Source organism: Hemibagrus wyckioides, linkage group LG21 (assembly GCF_019097595.1).
Source record: "Hemibagrus wyckioides isolate EC202008001 linkage group LG21, SWU_Hwy_1.0, whole genome shotgun sequence".
NCBI lineage: Eukaryota > Metazoa > Chordata > Actinopteri > Siluriformes > Bagridae > Hemibagrus > Hemibagrus wyckioides.
The window spans coordinates 8,157,667-8,179,556 of record NC_080730.1 but is presented as its reverse complement, the minus strand read 5'-3'; the positions used below and the strand labels follow the sequence as shown (position 1 = coordinate 8,179,556).

Here is a 21,890-nt window from a genome sequence, read left to right as displayed (position 1 = left end):
GTATTTCTAAATGTATTCCTTCAATTCCTTTATTCCTTTCTTTCTTTCTTTCTTTCTTTATTTATTTATTTATTTATTTATTTACTATATTTGTTCCTTTTTCCATTTAGGTATTTCTAAAAGTATTCCTTCGATTTATTGTTTGTTTAGCTATATTTATTCGTTTTTGCATTTAGGTATTTCTGAAAGCATTCCTTCAATATAAACAACATGACTGGTTTTGATGATCGTTTGTAAACAACCTGTAAACAGAAGGAAAACAAACAAACAAACAAACAAAACTACAAAGAAAAGGGTACAGTCAAGACTTCCTGTTTCCTGTCACGTGACACACCTCGGCTCCCCATAGGTGGATTGCGTGCTCGGTATTTCTCCGCGTTGTGTGGAGAGAAGATGGCGGCGCGTGGCGGTTTTCAGCAAGCGGCATCTGGAGGCGGAGGAGGCGGCGGAGGTGGCGGGATGGGGCCAGGACCTCCGGTACCGGGTGCTGGAGGACCGGGCATGGCTCCTGGAACTCCTGCAGGAAGGATGGGACCCGCGGGGCCGCAGAATCCAATGTATCGTTCTCCGATGCCTGGGCCTGGATACCCGGTAAGAGCGAGAGAGAGAGAACAAAGAGGGCTGGACAGGCGGGTCATCACCGTACTCTGCACGGCTGAATCCCAAATGGCTCCATGCGACCTATATCCATTTGATCCATGACGTATAAAATTCCAGTATTCTGCGCCCTATTTAGTGGACTTTAGGTTAGAAAGGGAGCTGTTTGGTGTTCAGCCGATCAGTTAGTTCTGTAGCCAGCGAGCTAACTGATAAGTAGCTAGTTATAGTAGCTAGGTATTTTTATTTATTTATTTACTTATTTGTTTATGTATTAATATTTGAATGGTTTCGGTTTTTCATTTGGGAATTGCTTATTATTGAACAATGTCAACAAAAAATGTAAATTAGCATTCAGGGCTAGCTCGAGCAGTGCTACACAGTACTGTAGATAGAGATGTAACGTTGCGTTGTAGATAATGAAGAAATTCAGCTTTGTTTTTGTTTGTTTGTTGTGAAATATTATCCAAATGCGCCGCAGACATGCATTTAAGAAACGTGTTACTACCCTTTTAGATTTTAGGGTTATAATGAAAATCCAAGCCTATAACGTGCCTTAATAAAACCGTTATAAACGATGCATATGCGTTATTACTATTGGGGCTGATTCTCTGACATTGTGCAAATATCTGCTATAAACAAATTACACCCTGTGTCTCTGTGAGTTTGTGTTTTAAACTACAATCTAAATACCCCAAGGAAAGTGTTTCTGCGTTCATCAGGGGCGTCCAACATGTTTTCAAAGAGAATCAGATTAGACTTTATTATAGACTCCATCTAGCTTGTGTCCTTCCTTTCATGGTCCAAAATTAACTGGAAAAACTAACATTATACAATAAATAATAATTTTTAATACTTGGTTGCAAATCCACTTGAAGGACTCTTTCAAAAAAAATCTGTACTTGGTGCTTTCCAGCTTATCACCTTCTTATTATTAACTTTTGTCTGAATACATACACCGACCAGGCATACCATTATGACCACCTGCCTAATATCGTGTTGGTCCCCCTTTTGCTGCCAAAACAGCCCTGACCCATCATGCACTGTGTATTGACACCTTTCTATCAGAACCAGCATTAACTTTTTCAGCAATTTGAGCAACAGTAGCTCGTCTGTTAGATCGGATCACACGGGCCAGCCTTCACTCCCCACGTGCATCAGTGAGCCTTGGCCGCCCATGACCCTGTCACCGGTTCACCACTGTACCTTCCTTGGACCACTTTTGATAGATACTAACCAGCTGCAGTTTTGGAGATGCTCTGATCCAGTCGTCTAGCCATCACAATTTGGCCCTTCATCAAACTCACTCAAATTCTTACTCTTGTCCATTTTTCCATCAACTTTGAGGACAAAATGTTCACTTGCTGCCTAATATATCCCACCCACTAACAGGTGACATGATGAGGAGATAATCAATCTTATTCACGTCACCTGTCAGTGGTCATAATGTTATGTATATTGTCTGTAAATGAATTTGGAGGTGTAGTCAGAGGAGAGAAAAAGCTCTTGCACTTTAGCTAACTGAGTTAAGACAGTCTGCTGCTGCCCTCAGGTCAGAGGAAAAATGATGGCATGTTAATATCAGCATGTGAATATGCATCATATTAGAGATGAAGGGGGGAGCAGCATGTGCTCTTTGTCACTGTGATCATCTATCTGCCGCAAAAGAGCTAGCGTCGGACTTCCCAGGTCCAGGAAATAATTCGGACTTGCGGGCAGCATGGCTGTTCATGTCAGACATGGTTAATAATTAAAAGCTAATATTCCAGGCTTACTTGGCATGCCAACATGTTCATGCATCACATGTCTCTGTTTGCTCCCCATGACTATATATAAAATTGGCCAATTGTTAACTATTAGAAATATTTGCTCCATCTTCCTGTACAACACCTTCGTCAGTGGCACTTTGTAAATATTATTATTGTAAATATTCTTATAATGCATGAATACACATAAAGGATTACAGGACTAAGGAATTTTTCTGAAAATGGATTGATTATTTTATTTCTGATCTTTGCTACATGACACAGCCTGTTGCCTTTATGCTTGATGGTAGTCACTGTGCCATATTTGTATAAAGTTAAACTTTTCTCAGCTTTGACGTGTCAGTGGACACCCCCCCCCACATCTAGTTGCCAGCGGTTGCTGTGGCTCATGTCCTTGAATCGTTGCCAGCTTTAGACTAATGGTTTCCGGTCACTGTGACTCGCTGTATATGTGAGAAGCCCTTAGCTACATATCGTACCTCCTGAACAGAGAAGCTGTGGGCTGCGTTTGGACTTGAGGCTTGAGTTTGAACACTCCTGGCCTAAACTCTGTCCTGTGATTTCCTTGTACAGTGTTTTCCTGCCACTAAGAAACTAGCGGATGAAATCATTTAATGAATTGTTTAGCCATATATTAAATGTAAACAGCATTTCGTCTTTACTTGAAATATAAATTAGATGTGATTTCAGTTTGTAGTTTCAAGACCAGTTTGAGAAGCATTCATAACAGGCCACTGAAAAGCTTGAAGGAGTCTGAGCTGCGTCCCAAATCACTTATTATGGACTATTTTGTGCCATTTTGTAGTAAAAAGTGTGCGTCATGTGTTCACACTGAAAATTCCAGCAAGAACAAGTGCACTTCAAGGACCTGGGTGACGCACTTATTCAAACAAGAAAAAGACGTGTGGAATGTTGGACACTTCATGAACCCTACGCTCACAGCTTCGCTTATGTAACAGAAAAAGGACAGGGCTCCCAGGCGCTGACACTGGATGAGAAAACATTTTTCAAAATGGCTGACGATACTCTAGAGGACAAGTCCTGCACATGTCTTTAAAATTTCCTCCACATATTTATTTTTAAACATTATAACGTCATTTGCCATCGACGGGGACACGGCTTATACTTCCGGTTGGTAAACAAACGTTAGTGTTCCATTCGAGACCATACTACACTAGACGCTAGAGTACATAGTCTAAGTGCATAGCGTCTACATTTCTGGCATTTGGCAGACGCCATTATCCAAAGCGACCTATCTAATTTTATACAACTGAGCAGCTGAGGGTTAAAGGCTTTGCTCAGGGGCCCAGGAGGCAGTTTGGTGGACCTGGGATTCGAACTCTCAACATTCTGATCAGTATTCCAACCACTTCCCTAGCTTCTAGTGTCATATGGGTTGCAATCGATGTTTTATATGATCGACAGTGAATTAAATCCGTTAAAGTAATGCTACAGCACTGTTCCGTTCTCACAGCTGGTCAGAAGAAAACATTTTGGAAGGAGTCTCCAGTGTCTGCACTTTGTAACAGTCTTCCTTGGTTTCCTTCAAGGGAGAGTCTTCAGGACAGGACTTTGCTCTTTACAATTTCTTGTTCTTATTCTTGCATAAGAAACAGGAAATATGTGCTGGGAAAAGGATGTTTGTTTGTAGCTGCAGTATCATAAGTGATAACAAGGCTACTGTCATGGAGAGAGAGAGGGGTTACCTTTCCCAGTCAGGAGGCACGGTTGATTTCGCTCCCTGCCACAGATCATTGGGATTGAAACTCATGATCTTGCAGTGATTAAGGGAATGCATTTTTAGTGTGCAACCCGGGAGCCGTAGATGAGGTTTCAGCCGTAACTCCAGCCTCTTTAGTATTGCCACAATCCTTCAATCCTGATTGGTGAGTAGCAGGTCATCAGTTTGCAAAATGTTTCCATGAACTGTTTAATTGGAGTGGGACTGTATGAAAGGCTATTAGTCACTACTGAATTCATCATCACTCAGGGACATTTTTTCCCCCCTTTTTCTCTAAAGCCATCTTCGGCTCTTTTCTCTCGGTGGCCTTGACGACTTCCACAGAAAGAGCGAGCACTCGCGCGTCCAGCGTGTCCACGGCCTCCGCTCTCGCTTCGAGCTTCAAGGTCAGAGGACCCCGCTGTGCTGTGAAAAGAGAGCAGCGTTTTGTGCAAAAGATGTACAACATGTACAGCCTGTTTTCCACCGCAGTTTAAAAACGTGTCGGAGTCGATGCGCCGCTGTTATCGTGTGCAGCAGTACTCTGACTGGCACATGCTCAGGTTAGGGGAAATGTGATTAAAAGATGTGTATTAGTGCTTAGCCTACACACACACACACACCTGGTGGAGGGAAGTGTGTGTCGTTAAAAAGGATCAGCAGCTGGAAGGTGGTTTCTGTTAGTGAAGGATAAACAGGAGGCAGGAGTTTTACCTAGTTTTCTTAACCCCGTGTTGCTCATGTGGTCTGAAACGCGAAGCCGCTTGTTTGAGTTTCTGGCTCATGGCTGGGTGAGTATAAGGGAAAATTTATTTGAAATTATTTTCATTTGTCCCTTTTGTGGTTTTGGGAAATTGGTGGCTCGTGTTTGATCTTCACATGGATAGTCAGTAATATTGATTTTTTTTTTTTTTTTTTTTTTTATTTATTTATTTGGATCAGCCTGTGCTGCAAAATATCTACACATTATAATTATATTATAAAATAAATTATATACTCAAATGTCTCATGTCTATCATGATGTAATGGTTTGAGGCCAAAAATCAGGAGTGTTGGGTATGATGATGCTTTTAATGTCTACTAAAGGAGGGAAATTAAATAAAAAATTCTCAGCATTGACCATCAGCTAGTGTGACCATCACATCGCCCAGCCCTAGTGGTGCTACAGCAAGCATGTCCAAGCTTTAGTGTGTATGGTAGAGCTGTATTTATGTACTTTTTTTCAAAAAATTAAAGCATGCAAGGTTTTGTTTTGGGGTTTTTTTTTTTCCCCCCTCCTTCTCCTCTGGTGCCAAGTTTAGCACATGCCTCAAGTATGTGCGACTTTAAAGAGGGAATTATTTACGCTTGTTTTCTTTAGAAGAGTTATGCGAATGTAAATAAACGTTGTTGTGTGTCTCACAGCATGCTGCTGGCTAGGTTCGTTTTAGTCATCCATCTTAAGTACAACATAGAGCAGTCTCACTTCTATTCTCTTTTGATTTTTCAGTGTGTTTTTATCGACTGCTCCTTGTTCTCCGTGTCTTTTATCCAGTCTGTGCACCCCCCCCCACCCCCAAGTCTGATAAAAGTCTGACAGCAGAACAGATGCTCCGGATGACTCCGTCTTGCCGAATGTAGTTTGATATGCGAAGCTACAGAGAAAAGCCGAAATCACTAGCCGACTGTCATGGGTTCTGTACCTCAGCAGCCTCATTCTTTTCATTCACTGACATTCTATCAAGTTAGCGAACAAATAAAAGGCTTTCTGTTCAGAAAGAGCTCCGCTTCCTTTTCTACTAACCTGTTGACTATCTCTTCACTTGGCCTCCTTTCTGTTTAGTTCTCTTCCTCTTTCTCTCCATAGATTGCCTTCCTGTCCTATGTTTTATTAGGTCCCCCCCCTTATTTCCTCAATAGATTTTGTTATCCAAGCATTTCATGCAACGATTGACTACGCTTTGCATTTGACAGCTTCCATGGGCTTGATAAAGCCTTTCTCTCTCTTTCCTGTTGTGTTTTGATTAAATGAAAGTGGCTGAAACATGCAATCATACAGAAACCCAAAAATAAAGTCATTAACATGCTGCAGCTTTTTAGATCTTGGTAATTTAAGTAAATTGGGTGCCCTGCTGGTCCAGCAGCAGGGTCCTGTGGCTCAGGGTCAATTCCTGGGCTGATAATCAACCCTGCTACTGAGGAATTAATTCCCAGTGCCATTCTCAAGCCTAGATAAAATCGGAGGATTGTGTCAAGAGGGGCATCTGGAGTAAAGTCTGTACCAAATCGAATATGTGGGGAAATGGTAGCTCAGTGGTTAAGGTGATCAGAAGGTTGTGAGCTCGATTCTCACTGCTGGGTCCAGGCTCAGTTGCTCATTTGTATGGAATAAACTCGTTCTGGATGAGGGTGTCTTCCAAATGCCGTTAATGTAATATAATGAGGATTGGATGATTCGCTGTGACGGCCAAGAACTTGTTAACATTACTGAATAAGTAAGGAGTTCAACAGCAGCTTTCTCTGACCCTAAAGCATTAGCATGCATATAGAGGTTGCGGATAGTATGACAACAGTTCTGTCCACTTCAGAATCGCTCCACGAAGTCTGAGCTCAACTCCCTGTAGCAGTGTGTACAACAAGGCTCAGATTCCATTTCGACTCGGTGTATCTCCAAACCAAGAAGAATTGTCTGCAGGCTAACAGACTTCACTTCTTTCTCTTTTTTTTTGCGCACAGAGACCCGGGATGCCCCCAGCAAACCGGATGACCCCTCAAGGCCCACCCATGGGTCCTCCAGGCTACAGCTCTAGTCCAGTGCCTCGCCCTGGAATGCCAGTCATGGATCCTTCTCGCAAGAGGCCTCCGCCACCTCAGCTCCCACAGCAGGTCCAGCAACAACAGAACCGCAACCAACAGTAAGTGTTCAAAAACCAAAAAAGTGTCTTTCTACTATTTTTGTAGTATGTTGAGATCTTAATTGTTTTCTTTCCTTCTTTTTTTTTAAATCATTTTTAGTGCCAAGAAGAAGAAGATGGCTGATAAAATTCTACCTCAGAGAGTAAGTACCCTTTTTCCCAAATTAAGTGGATGTGTATCGCTTCTTAAAAGCTTCTAATGATTTAATATACAGTGGAACTTCAGCATATGAATTTCCTCCCTTACGAATTTTTAACCAAATTAAATTTGCTTGCCGAGGTTCCACTGTATTGAAATGTTAACATGCTGTGATTCAGTAGTTTGCAAACGATTGCTTTTTAATCAGAAAGCTCTGTATCTTAGCTTTGACGAGTGGGAGGCCACACCTCTTTCACCTGGATTAACAGGCCCATAGGCCCGGCCTCTCTTCCTCCATTTTGCTTGGCCTGACAGCTGAAGAGTCAACTCCTTATATGTTGTTCACTCATTTGATGTTTCTAATTAATAGCATGTTAAAGAAATTGTGCATGTTGTTTCTGGCTCTATCTATACAGAGGAGGCTTCAAGCTCCATTTTTCAAAATTCGCATCAAGCCAAATGGAACGTAGTACCAATCCTGTAACTTGTGTCTGATCTTTATGTACCTTCCTTTCTTCCTGTCACTGCAGATCAGAGAGCTAGTCCCCGAGTCTCAGGCTTACATGGATCTGCTGGCCTTTGAGAGGAAGCTGGATCAAACCATCATGCGCAAGAGACTCGATATCCAGGAGGCACTGAAGAGGCCCATCAAGGTTAAACCGTGTTCCTTACATTGAAGAAACCTGCAGTACTTAATGCAGGATATAATCTCAATCAATTATCAGAGTAATCACCAAACTTATGATACTTTCCTGCTAGTATGTTTTTATACTTTTTTTTAAATCTATAATTGACATTAGGCAGAAAGTGTGATTTGCTAGAATAAGGGTTCTCAGTGGAAAGCAGGGGGTTCAGAAGACTGTCAGTTAAATTCAGTTTTAAGTGTATGCTTCAGTAAAAAACTAAATTCATTCATGCTGTTAATACTAGGTGTTTTTATTGTAGCTTCATAAGTAACAATATATAAAAACATTCACATGATGAGATGGTTGTATTTCTAACAGAAAACCGTTATTAGCTTTGACAAGTAAGAGGCCACACCTCCTTTACTGGCACTAACAGGCACTTAGGCCATGCCTCCTTCACTGGCACTAGCAGGCACATAGGCCACGCCTCCTTCACTGGCACTAACAGGCCCATTGGCCACGCCTCCGTCACAGGCCCATTGGCCACGCCTCCGTCACAGGCCCATTGGCCACGCCTCCGTCACAGGCCCATTGGCCACGCCTCCGTCACAGGCCCATTGGCCACGCCTCCGTCACAGGCCCATTGGCCACGCCTCCGTCACAGGCCCATTGGCCACGCCTCCGTCACAGGCCCATTGGCCACGCCTCCGTCACAGGCCCATTGGCCACGCCTCCGTCACAGGCCCATTGGCCACGCCTCCGTCACTGGCCCATTGGCCACGCCTCCGTCACTGGCCCATTGGCCACGCCTCCGTCACTGGCCCATTGGCCACGCCTCCGTCACTGGCCCATTGGCCACGCCTCCGTCACTGGCCCATTGGCCACGCCTCCGTCACTGGCCCATTGGCCACGCCTCCGTCACTGGCCCATTGGCCACGCCTCCGTCACTGGCCCATTGGCCACGCCTCCGTCACTGGCCCATTGGCCACGCCTCCGTCACTGGCCCATTGGCCACGCCTCCGTCACTGGCCCATTGGCCACGCCTCCGTCACTGGCCCATTGGCCACGCCTCCGTCACTGGCCCATTGGCCACGCCTCCGTCACTGGCCCATAGGCCACGCCTCCGTCACTGGCCAAACCCTTTTGCCATATGGATGTGTTTGAAGCAGCTTTCACATGAAATCAAGATATAAAAAAAACTTGCCTTAAATGCATAAAAGGTAAAGATGCATAGATTTGAAAACAAAACAAAAAAACTATGTAAATGTGTAAGATAACTCACTTTTAACCTGTTTAACATCTGAGGTACTTCAGGCAAGTCATTTAGGATGAGGTGGTTCTGCTGATTAAAAAAATAAATAAAAAATTGGAAACCCTGAGCTAGCATGCCAGACATTTCAACTATTCTGCTTTCAAATACCTGAGTGACCTCGTTTTAAATTGAGCTCAGCGCTATTCACTGATTAATTTCTAGTGTTCATAAAAAAACATGTTAAAAATGCAGTGGTTGAGTATTCAGTATTTCGATTACTCTGTGTTTACACTCAGATTTTTTTATTTATTTTTATTTATTTTTTTTACAGAATTTGAAGAATTTAAATTTTTAGGCCAAAGGGCAATAACTAGAATGTTGCTTAAATGCAGTAAATGAACAAATCAGCATTATTCCGCCATTATGAATAATAAATACTTTGTTAAATAAATAGGTCTTATCCAGTGCAAGAATGGGTGGTAAGAATGAAATTGGGAAGAATTTTCTAACCTTTCTAAAATCTCTGAATGAGAGTAAGATCAGCTGATAGATAAATGAAATCATTTGCTCATTAAAATGTTGGAATTGTTCTGATTTTCTTTTTCCCTCAGCAAAAACGAAAGCTGCGAATTTTTATCTCTAACACTTTCAACCCTGCCAAGCCTGATGCCGAGGACGGCGAGGGAACCGTAGCATCATGGGAGCTGCGAGTGGAAGGACGGCTGCTCGAGGACGTGAGTATTGATGTTTCTAACCATTCTAGACATCCTGGTGTTATAAAACAAATGTATCACAACTGCAGATGTAGATAATGGGAAAAGAACTATTCCGCTATCGGGGAATATGTACCCTGTGTTCTTGGCTGGCAGGAGTAGAACCCAATGTGGTGTTTCACTGTTGTATCATCTGCCTCATGTTTTAATGCTCGCCATGACTGTAAAGAGTGATTTGAGATACTCAAACCTAGTCAGCTTGAACCAAGCTGCTTCTTCTCCTCTGACCTGTCTCATCACCAAGCCCTCCGGTGGCAGCTTGATGTACCTGGGATTCTGATCAGTAGTCCAACACCTTAAACACTAAGCTATCATCCCCCCTTAGCTTAAGATCTTTCCTCATCTATCCAATCAATTTCTTCCAGACTGCTGTATCTAAATACGAGGCCACCAAGCAGAAGAGGAAGTTCTCCTCTTTCTTCAAGTCTTTAGTGATCGAATTGGACAAAGACCTGTACGGGCCTGACAATCATCTGGTCGAGGTAAGACGCTTCGCCTTTGATAGCCGTCAGTCATTTAACAGAGGCCGTGTCTGTGTGTGTGATGGCTGTCGATTTTTGCGCAGTGGCACAGAACACCCACTACTCAGGAGACTGACGGCTTTCAGGTGAAAAGGCCTGGAGACGTGGGAGTGCGCTGTACTGTCCTCCTCATGCTCGACTACCAGGTAAACCCACTGCTGTAAACGTGTTAATGCTACAGAAGTTTAGATTTTATTAGTGCAGATAAATTATACAGTCCTTATAAAGTGATGCCCTGTCAACCATAACAGTGGTGTGTGAGATAAATGCAGCGATGTATTTATTAGGAATGCACTAGAACATTGGAAAATATATGGAGCACTAGAACATTTTTATTTCAATTTTATGGGAAATTAGATAGGAAAAAAAAAGATTTCTAATTCCCATTATTAAACATTGTATTTGACCGCACCGCTCGTCCTCCTTTATATTTCTTACAGCTTCTCTGAAATCACTTCCTATTTCTGTATTGCAACCAGAATGTTTTTTTTTTTTTGAAGCTAGCAGAGCTTTATGTTTCTCCAGGCATGAACTATTTCTCCATAATATATCCAAGACCTGCTCAAATCTCTAGGAGCCACCAGGTGTCACTATAATTAAGTAAACCAGTTGCAAGCAAGCACAGCTAAGGGAAAGGCACGATATTAATAGTGTTTATGTAATGCATTTGCTTTGTTCTTGAGCCAGAGGTCAGATATGTGATGAGAGAGAAGTGATGTGTGTTCTGTTTAAAGTGAGCTTGTCCTGTGCTCTCTGCAGCCTCCTCAGTTTAAACTGGACCCCAGACTGGCACGCATGCTGGGCATCCATACCCAGACCAGACCGGTCATCATCCAGGCTCTGTGGCAGTACGTGAAGACTCACAAACTGCAGGACCCACATGAGCGCGAGTTCATCAACTGCGACAAATACCTCCAGCAGGTAAGGATAAGAGACACAGAGAGTAAATAAGATCATTTTTCTCTGCTGAAGTTCAGTCTGGAGTTATTATTGGACTTGGCTCTGTGCTTTGCTCTGAAATGGGGGACTTAAATTGTTAGCTTTGCCCTTTTTTTTGGACGTTCACTTTCACATGGCAAAATTTCAAAACATGCTCAAATTTGCTTATGCAGGTTATGTGTGTGAACCTGTTTATGTTCCACTCATAGCAGTCATCCATCAGATGGGTATTCAGCAGCACCGCAAGCTCATTGTGGCTTTCTTTTTAAGCTGAAGTCGTAAGAATTTAGCACTTTGAGCAGAAATCAGGGATTCATCAGAACAACATTGTTTCAGTCCACCCGGTTTAGAGAAAAGACTTTATACACGATAACATGAGGAGGCGTGCTTTGTTTACGAATAGCCGTGACGCACTCATCCCCTGAATTCATCACCAAAGATGATTCATGTTACGAGAATTAGTTGATGTAACATGCTACATAAAGCAGTTCCCTGCTGTACAGGTTGATTCATTGGGTTGGATTGCTTTCTCGCTGCAGTTGAATTTTGGAGCAAGTTCTGAAACAAAGGCTCCAAATGAGTCACGTGTGAAAATACCCAAAAATTACACTGTATGACCAAAAGTTAGTGGGCACCTGACTATCATATGTGTTGATGTCCATTATGTAGCATATCTGGACCTGACCATCACATAACATGTGAACCTTCCCTAAACTCTTACCTTAAAATTTGGAAGCACATGTAGAACATGTGGAGCATCTGCCATACAATCCCTTTGTTTAGGTTGTTACTGTACAAACAAATAAGATCCAGTTTATTAATATGGTCTGTGATTTTGCTGTTAACATGAAAAGGAAACGAAAGACTGTTTGTTCCCTGCAGATCTTCGAGACTCAGCGGATGAAGTTTTCTGAGATTCCTCAGCGTCTGCACGCCCTGCTGATGCCTCCCGAGCCGATCATCATTAATCATGTCATAAGGTAGAGCTCTAAGATTATGAAACTGCTTTGCATGACGGTCCTCAATGAGATCCACTCAATCTTTATGTGCTCCTGTTCAACACCTCACCAGCGTGGACCCGAATGACCAGAAGAAGACCGCTTGCTATGATATCGACGTCGAAGTCGATGATACGCTCAAGACCCAGATGAACTCTTTTCTGCTGTCCACTGCCAGTCAGCAGGAGATTGCAGGCTTGGATAACAAGGTATGCAAAAACCCTGTAGTGCCTTCAGCATTTTTTTAATTTCCTTTAGGATAAGTATTCAAGAGGGGGTCTGCTTACTTACCTAAAAGAGTAAGGAATGTTAAGGTGCCATCCCAAATCACATACTTGTGCACTATTCTGTGTGAGTCGTGTGTGCAACTGAAAATTCCAACCAAAAGGAAAAAATGTGTGTAATGTTGGACACCTCATACACTCAACACTCTCAGCTTTGCTTATATAGCAGAAGAGGGGCGGGGCTACCAGGCACTCGCTGTAGATGAGAAAACATTTTCAAGATGGCCGACAGCACTTCTGTGGTGTCCTTTTGTGTCCTACAAATGTTGGGGTTTGGGGTACATCACGACCATTCCTCATACTATAATTATTGCAATAATTATACGTGATGTTTGACACATTATAGCACATTTACACCAGTCAGGCATAACATTATGAGCACTAACAAGTGAAGTAAATAACTCATTATAGCACCTGTTAGTGGGTGGGATATATTAGGCAGCAAGTGAACATTTTGTCCTCAAAGTTGATGTGTTAGAAGCAGGAAAAATGGACAAGCGTAAGGATTTGAGTGAGTTTGACGAGGGCCAAATTGTGATGGCTAGACCACTGGATCGGAGCATCTCCAAAACTGCAGCTCTTGTGGGGTGTTCCTGGTCTGCAGTGGTCAGTATCTATCAAAAGTGGTCCGAGGAAGACAGTGGTGAACCAGAGACAGGGTCATGGGCAGTCAAGGCTCATTGATGCACACGGGAGTGAAGGCTGGCCCGTGTGATCCGATCCAACAGACGATCTACTGTTGCTCAAATTGCTGAAAACATTAATGCTGGTTCTGATAGAAAGGTGTCGGAATACACAGTGCATGACAGGTCAGGGCTGTTATGGCAGCAAAAAAGGGGACAACACAATATTACGTGGTCATAATGTTATGCCTGTTCTGTGTATATTCATGATCATTCACTTAAGACATGAAAAATTATTTATTTTTTTACCACTTTCACATTTCTGTTGTATAGCAAGTACCTGTAAGTAGACGAAATGTTAAATTGGATCTTTCAGCAGTCTAATATGTAGAAAAATCCATCTTTTCTCTGTTTTCATTCTTTAGTGGTTCTGCTGTGTTCTGCTTTCACACTCAAACTCATTGGCCTTTAATTAACCAGTGCATTTGTGATTTAAGAACCTTTCCCCCACAGGGACTTGACATGTATGTAAGAGGCATTAAATTAAAACGAGGGGAAAAAGTGATCCAAGATCGTAAAGGTTAGGACACAGAGGTGTGTCGGTACTGAGACCTCCTGTAGAGAGACACATTCTTGTAGGTTTTTTAAATATATTAAGTTGTCTATGTCACAAATGCTTTACTGCACAGTGAAATTCTTTCTTTGCATATCCAATCCTTGCGGGTTGGGATATGAGCGCAGGGTCAGCCATGATGCAGCGCCCCTGAAGCAGCAGGGTGGGTTGGGGGTCTTGCTCAAGGGTCCAACGGTGGCAGCTTGGCGGTGCTGGAGCTCGAACCCCGATCTTCTGGTCAATGACCCAGAGCCTTATCCTCTTGAGCTACCACCGCCCCCAATTAAGAGCATCTTTCAAAAATATCAGCTACTATTCGGGGATTTTCCAATAGCAGCAAAGCTCTTAGACATTGAAATCATCACATCTATGGATCAGAACTGAAATGAAGGTTCAAATGAAATTGTCCATGAACGTGATTGGTCCACTTATAACACAGTGGCAGGGAGAGAGTGTAGTGAATAAACTGATTGTCTTTCTTACTCCAAAGAAATTGATCAAAAAATCAAAGTGCCAGATATAAACTAAATCAAATTCAGGGTTATGCAAAGCTTTTTTCTGTGACCAAACTAACATCTTTTTTGAGGTGTTTTGTTGCAGATGCATTAATGTTCTTATTCATAACCCCAAGAATACATGGGATATGCAAACACCTTGCACTTAATCTATGAACCAGATTTTAGATGAATGTGATTAACAGTATGGTATCACTGGTCATTAAAAGCCATGGTTTTATTTCCCTGCTGTGTTGCTTATTCACATGATCTATGGACTGAGTGTCACCTTATTGATGATTATAGGTCATAGTTAGTGGTTTGCTATGACCTCAAAGAATAAACACAGTAAGATTGCTGCCTCATGTTTGAGCACATTCAGAGAGGTCCTTATAGATGAAATGCTTTGCTTGTGAAGTGACCTTTGTTCAGAGTCGTATGGAACTGGAGAGAAATCTAAACCGTTAAGTATGTTCATCTTATCAGCGTTACAGTAATGTGTATACAAGGACCGGAGTCTCTTCTGCTGCTCTAGGATAAAATGACGTCATGTTTCTGCACATAACTAGCTGGGGTAATCATGAAGGGTCTCGGGAATTACTAAGTAAATCATTAGCTAGTCTGGCTTTTTGGTGTACTCATGCTGGACTTTCTCTGTATTCGATAAAGAGCACTGACTAGCTTTGGCAGTTTAATCCTAGTCTGCTACAAGCTTTTTGTTGGTTGATTATTGGAGAATCCAGATGTGGTTTGGTTTCTCTTCAGAGCTGCTTTCCTCACATGAGTTTTGTCCTTTCACACTGTAACCTTTGAGCCCATTGTTTTTTCCCCGATGTTCCCTTTCACCTGGTTTCATCACTAGTCAGTCAGCTCACACTGATCTCATTCTATACTTCTGCAATTCAGTGCTTGTGTTTCGCCTCATCAGTTTGTCTGCATGCGTCTCAGAAGGCATGTGCCATTATTGAATGTTTTATATCGCTTCAATTTGCTTAGCAGTGTTGCATTTAAAATGACACATTTGATGACGAACCTTATGGTTAGATTTCTGTTTTGAGTATATACCGACCAGGCCTAACATGATTTATAATTATGACCACCTGGGCAGCCCCACACGCAACAAACTGTGATGCACTGTGTATTCTGACACCTTTCTATCAGAACCAGCATTAACTTCCTCAGCAATTTGAGCAACAGTAGCTCGTCTGTTGGATCGGATCACACGGGCCAGCCTTCACTCCCCACATAAATCAATGAGCCTTGGATGCCCATGACCCTGTCGCTGGTTCACCACTGTTCCTTCATTGGACCAGTTTTGATGGATACTGACCACTGCAGACTGGGAACACCTCCACAAGAGCTGCAGTTTTGGAGATGCTCTGATCCAGTGGTCTAGCCATCACAATTTGGCCCTGGTCAAACTCGCTCAAATCCTTACACTTGTCCATTTTTCCTGCTTCTAACAAATCAACATTGAGGACAGAATGTTCACTTGCTACCTAATATATCCCACCCACTAACAGGTGCCATGATGAGGAGATCATCAGTGCTTGATCGGTGTAGTATAATGTTTCGTTGAAGTTGTCTTAGCATACTGAAAAATTTAAGAATCTGAAGCAGCCAGAAAAGTGAACAGAAAATCAAACACTCCATCAATCCATGGCCAAAAGCTATGGTACTGTTACTAGCAGCATTTAATCCTTTTGAATCAAATCTTGGGCTAAAAGGATTTGTGTCGAAATGAGAAGTGTATGTAATTAAGGTTCTGTCTAGCACACTGTGCTTTGATGCTAAATCAAGGAAACTGCAGGAATCAAACATGGCATAATTTAGGTTATGGATGCAAGTTGTTAAACTGAGCCACAGGACCAAAGCTGTAGTTCTGCAGACATGCAATGTGTTCTGGGTTAATCGGACTAACAAAGAAAAGGGGGAAAAAAGCTATGGATGTTAAGGAAACTAGTTATTTGTGTAATTATGTTTTAATTTACAGAGTAACAGCTCGTCTGTTTAGACATGCATGCTTGTTAGCTCATATTTTTCTTGTTGTTCTGCTGTGTTTGGCTAATCACATGCAGTGTGAAAACAAACCAGTAATGAATGGTGGGATTCGTAATGTATCCAGTACCTGCACCTCTACTGATATTTGAGGCACATATACACCTGTATCATCACTGATGCACTCTGCACTGGTATTCTCTTTTGTATACTCTTGTCAAGTGCACACTTTATTCTAATCCACCAAAACTGCGCTTCTTCCAGTCTGAGGTCTGTACTCTCCACTCTCCAGTTTATTTATTCTGGTCAGTTAGCATGTTCTCTAAGCCCTCAGTGACACTAACCACAACACAAGCTGAATGTGAGGCTAATCACTACGGAGTCAAAGTAAACACTCTGTAGTTCAGTCCAGTCCGTTTTTTTTTCCTTATTTATTCTTGAATCCCTCTAAAACAATGCAGGAGTTTTTTAGGTTTACAGCCTTGTTTTTCTTTCGCATCCTGTTCCTTTAGGTCCTATTTCAAAGATTTTACAGTCTTGTGCATTTTCCGGCGGCACCGCTTCTAAACACTCTTTGTTTGCATATAGTTTCACACAATGGGCCTTTATTTTCCCCCCTTAATAGCCTGGCTGATATGCAGTGCATTTTAGTCTTAAAATGAGCAGTGCTCTGTGTTTGCTTCAGAAAGTTAAGTAGGTGTTTTTGGACGGTGTTTGTTCACATGGTCTTTCTAGGGAAAGTCATGGTGGGTGGGATTGACGACTTGTGTTTTAAAAAAAAAAATAAGAAGAAATGATGGAGTGGAATTTCTCATGTTTTATAATTATGTCTTTAGACCGGAGATTTGGGCTTGGTAATGATTGGTAAAGCTTGGAGACCAGTTTCACAGTTTATACCCTAATGATCCTGATCACTTCAGTGGCATTTTGTAGCTTAAACAACTAAACTGTAGACGCAGTGTAAAGATGAACTTTGCACTTTAGCGTGAATGGCAAACATTCACTCTGATTGGTTTAGCTTCTGCGTAATGTTGTATTTCCATTTGTGCATGTTTGTTTCCTTTGACCTAGTTTCATCACCAGTTGGCATTTTCTTTTATTGCCCTTAATTTATCATTCAGTTCGAGTTTGAGATTTTGACTTTTGACCCTCTTCATCCGTGTTGGCATCACCTTTAGATTCATGAGACCATTGAGACCATCAATCAGCTGAAGACCCAGAGGGAGTTCATGCTGAGCTTTGCCCGTGATCCGCAGGGCTTCATCAATGACTGGCTGCAGTCCCAGTGCAGGGACCTCAAGGTAAAATACACTTCACACCCAAACCACAAAGCTAAACCTTGTGTTTGTTTTGATAGAGTAATATCCCACAAGTGTATGTGATGCGGCAATCACCAGTTATAATCATTGCACTCTTGCTGGTTTGAATTGAAGAGGAGTCTTGAACCTTCACCCCAGGTTTCTGTTCTGTACTCATGTCTGTTTGGGATCGTTCAGCCGTTTCTTGGTGGTAGGCCAGAGCTTGGCTGACTAGACTAATAATGATGTTAAGAGAAGGGGAATGCATGAGAGTGACTCCAAATCAAGACATGGGGATGTTGCTATTTTTACAACAACATGGTTCATTCAGCTTGCACAATTTTATCATTTTTAAACCAATCTTTATATACGTTTTATTAAAGCGTTCTTACTACAAGCACCATGCTGTTAAACACTGTTGGCCACTTGAATGAACCGAGAGTCAGATCACTGTAATGGAGTTTTTCCAGGGTCTGGGCTGAGTGATGTGAACGTTCGTTACAGTGTACAGTATAAATAGTCTCTGTTGGGTTATTTTAAGCTCCTTAGATTGAATTTCCCAGGGAATAGATGGGTTTGTTCTTTGCAGCAGCTCTGTATAGGCAGTTTGTGTTTGTACTTTAAAAGGCTTAATTTCAGGAAGACTGCTCTGAAATAATTTGACTGGAAAGTTGACTTCCCATTTCCGCTACCACTGTAACCAATCACCAATGATCAGAGATTCCAGTTCCTGAGGATTGAGATTGTGACCGAAACCAGGCTTTGAGCTCTGTAGGTATGCTTCTTCCTAACAGGACTTCCTATGATCAGCTCTTCTTTCTTTTGTAGACCATGACCGATGTGGTTGGAAACCCAGAAGAAGAGAGAAGAGCCGAGTTCTATTTCCAGCCATGGGCTCAAGAGGCTGTGTGTCGCTACTTCTACTCCAAGGTAAGGATTTGTTTAGTGGGCTTTAGGATCCTTATTTAAAGGATACTCGAATTCCCTTTTCTACCAATGTTCAGTTCGCTAAAAAAATTTTTTGAAGCCAGAGTGACCAGTGATGACCATCCACTCCTTTTTATCCTTAAACCACACCTGAATATCTTCAACTTTGCAACCGCCACCTTTCTGCTCCTAATTTAAAGAAGCATGGTGGTGGTTGTCAGTGGTATCAGTTTAACCTGCAGCCACACAGAGCAGGCTGTGATGAAAAAAGACTAAAGTTCCACATGTTTTTGGTTGTTTTTTTTTTTTTATTCGGATATTAATAACACACTACATATGCATTAAAGTTTAGCGATAAAGAGAGGAAACGTTCCATCATCTGTTATGGGAATATCCCGGGACTCCTTGCAGACCCAGAAACTATTCCCTTGTGATGCGTCCAAATGTCCAGAGGATCTTTGCTTTCGAAATCAGTATAGTGGTCATCTATGTGAGAGTATTTTGTCTTTGTCTGGCTAAAATCCAGCATCCTGACAACTGTCTTAAAATATAAGCCAGATTCTGAATAATAACCTTATTGGTTTTTAGAGCATGGCTTTATTTTTAGGATGCTTTATACTGGCTGTGCCTTTAACAAGTTTAATTAGCATGTGGGATTTTCCATCTTATTGGTACAGAGTCACAAAATAATGAGACAGATTTTTTTTCCAGTCCAAGAGGCTATAAAATGAAATGAACTGCATTTTAGCCCCAACCTTGAGTCTGCCAAGACAAAGCAGATGAAAGGTGAAAGAAGGAAAATACATCCATTTTCAACTGAACAACTCTCATTACTAGAGCACTAATACCATCCAAATAGGGCTTTAACCAGATTAGCTTGTCAGAGTGAAATGTTAAACTGGATTACTTGTGATTTCTCCCAAATTAACTACCGTGTTTATTTCATTCCAGGTCCAGCAGAGGAGACAGGAGCTGGAGCAAGCACTGGGCATCAGGAACACATAAGCAGGAACGGATACCTAAGGGAACAGAAGAGGCTGATCTCTTGCCGTCTCGGGTTCCTTATCAATGACACTAAACTACAGTTTGTTTAACCACACTCCTGCTGTGGCTGGTAGGAGACACGACGTTCAGTGTTCCTCCTCCTTAAACCAGAAAGCTCTCACCTCTTTGGTTTCCCAGAAAACCGAAGCGTCTCGTCTCCTCCTCCTTCTCTTTTGTGCCCTCTCGTTATCCAGGAGAGGATTAATAGATGCTTCTGCCTTTTCTTTTTTTTTCTTCCTTTTTTTTTTTTTTTTTTTTAAGACTTATTCCAGCTAGACTCAGATGTTGTTACTGCAGTGGCTGTGATATGAAAACTCTTTCAGCCCAATTCTTTCTAGGCTACTAATAGAAATCGATGAGCTTCACTGGTATTTAGTTACTCTGATAGAATGCATGTAAAACTCCCTAAAGGCTGAGCGCGTTTAGCCGCCGAAGGAGACGATTTGCCGGACATGATACTTTTTCATAACATGCAATAGTGACTAGAGTAAGTGCGGTCTTGTTTCGGAGAAGTCCTTGTTGTCCAAAATGGCTGCCTCGTGACGTTACAGCATCCAGATACAATTTTGTATGTTTTTAAACTACACTGGCAAGATCACTGACGAACTGGATGCGTGAAAGAAAGATTTTTGAGATGGCTCTCGATTACTTTAGCCTCCAGCTCAAAAAAAAAAATGTTTTTTTAACATAAGTTATTTATGTAACTAGCTCAATAATTGGACAGAATATTTCAGTGTCATTTGAATTGTTATCACTAACTAACAATGGCAGTGTCTCTTAAAGTGCTAAAGCAAAGCCGGTTGATCATGCTCGGTTCCTCATGACCGTATCACACAGGAGGTTTAATAAACTGTGCTTTATGTGACGAGTTCAACAATAAGCTCTCATCGTGAGATATTTAAACCCCCTTCTGACTGACAGTTCTCCATTACTGTATCATATCGAGTTGATTTTATTATATATATATAAACAGAAATTCCTTTCGTAAACGGGTGCTGCATAGATTGTAGTGGATTCCAAACTGTGGTTGACGTAAAGGACAAAATCCATGATGTGTTGTGGGGCCACTTTTTAGTTGGTTTTTTTTTTTGTTTTTCTTCTTCTTCTGCGAAAAGTAGATATTTGTCTTTTTGATATTTTATCATAATACGGACTATATGAATATTAGTTAGGTTTAGATTCTTATTCCAGATGTAGTGTAGTACCTCAGCTCCAACAAAGCTAGTAAGTGGTGAGCAGATGCTTAGAACTAGTCGACTGGCTTCAAAATCGACACGACTGTCCATGCTCAGGTATTTTTCTTCACCGTAAACATCGCTCAGAAGTTCTTAACCTTCTCGCCGGCCATGTACGCACACTTCAGTTCCGCGCGCTCTCACGCTTTCATGAAGGACACACTAACAGCCATGACTGTAGCAGCAGGCTTGAGTTAAGTGTTGCCAAATGTTGATCTGAAAGTTGAAGAAATGGTCATGTGATTTAAGATTTTCAAACTCTGAATATTTAACCTTGTGCATCAATTCATTACGAAAAGTGTTTTCCTTCTTTTCTTCTTTTTTTTTCCTTTTATGGACCAAATTTGTTTGAATGTGTCAGCCTTATAATAAAGATAAACTTCTATTAATGTTTGTTGTATGATTTCATAACCTTAAATATTGAGTCACCTTCCAATGTTTGCCATGATTGATTTATAGTGCACCTTTCAGCATCAAGGTCAGTTGCCAACTAAGAGACAGGATTTATGAAAGCTTGTAACCTATAAAAGTGTGATGCGTCATTCATTAAGACATATTTTTTTAAAAGGAATTCTGGGGAAATTATATAAATATACACTTTAGGACATGTAGATGGGCAGGACATGGGGTTGTGGTAGCTTAGTGGTTAAGATGTTGGACGACTGATCAGGAGGTTGTGAGTTCGAATTCCAGGTCCACCAAGCTGCCACTGCTGGGCCCCTGAGCAAGGCCCTTCACCGTCAGTTGTGTCTGCCAAATGCCGTAATTGTAGAATATTTTGAGGTGGTCTCAGCTTTGCTTCAAGGTGCATCATTATTTTCCAATAGCAGCACACCATTTTGTGTATTTATTCCCAAATAGTCATTCAGTAAATTAATTTTGCCTCTTCAATGGCTCCGTCTTGTATATTTGTGTATATTTTAAAATACACTATATTGCCAAAAGTATTCGCTCACCCATCCAAATAATCAGAATCAGGTGTTCCAATCACTTCCATGGCCACAGGTGTATAAAATCAAGCACCTAGGCATGCAGACTGTTTTTACAAACATTTGTGAAAGAATGGGTCGCTCTCAGGAGCTCAGTGAATTCCAGCGTGGAACTGTGATAGGATGCCACCTGTGCAACAAATCCAGTCGTGAAATTTCC

General features: G+C 41.8%; 1 protein-coding gene across 1 annotated transcript; it reads left to right on the top strand.

Annotated features, from left to right (window-relative positions):
• Positions 1 to 364: 364 nt before the first annotated feature.
• smarcd1 (SWI/SNF related, matrix associated, actin dependent regulator of chromatin, subfamily d, member 1) lies at positions 365 to 21,130 on the top strand. Its single transcript, XM_058373777.1, has 13 exons — positions 365 to 591; positions 6,799 to 6,977; positions 7,078 to 7,120; positions 7,647 to 7,769; positions 9,606 to 9,728; positions 10,133 to 10,249; positions 10,333 to 10,434; positions 11,048 to 11,209; positions 12,110 to 12,207; positions 12,299 to 12,434; positions 17,416 to 17,538; positions 18,364 to 18,465; positions 19,414 to 21,130. The coding sequence occupies exons 1-13, from the start codon at positions 394 to 396 to the stop codon at positions 19,465 to 19,467; spliced, it is 1,560 nt and encodes a 519-aa protein (XP_058229760.1). The 5' UTR covers positions 365 to 393; the 3' UTR covers positions 19,468 to 21,130.
• The last annotated feature ends 760 nt before the right edge of the window (positions 21,131 to 21,890 follow it).

Coding starts and splice junctions, on each gene's coding strand:
- smarcd1 (XM_058373777.1), top strand. CDS start 394: ATGGCGGCGCGTGGCGGTTTTCAGCAAGCGGCATCTGGAGGCGGAGGA. Junction 9,729..10,132: donor AAGGACGGCTGCTCGAGGAC/GTGAGTATTGAT, acceptor AATTTCTTCCAG/ACTGCTGTATCTAAATACGA. Junction 12,208..12,298: donor ATCATTAATCATGTCATAAG/GTAGAGCTCTAA, acceptor ACACCTCACCAG/CGTGGACCCGAATGACCAGA.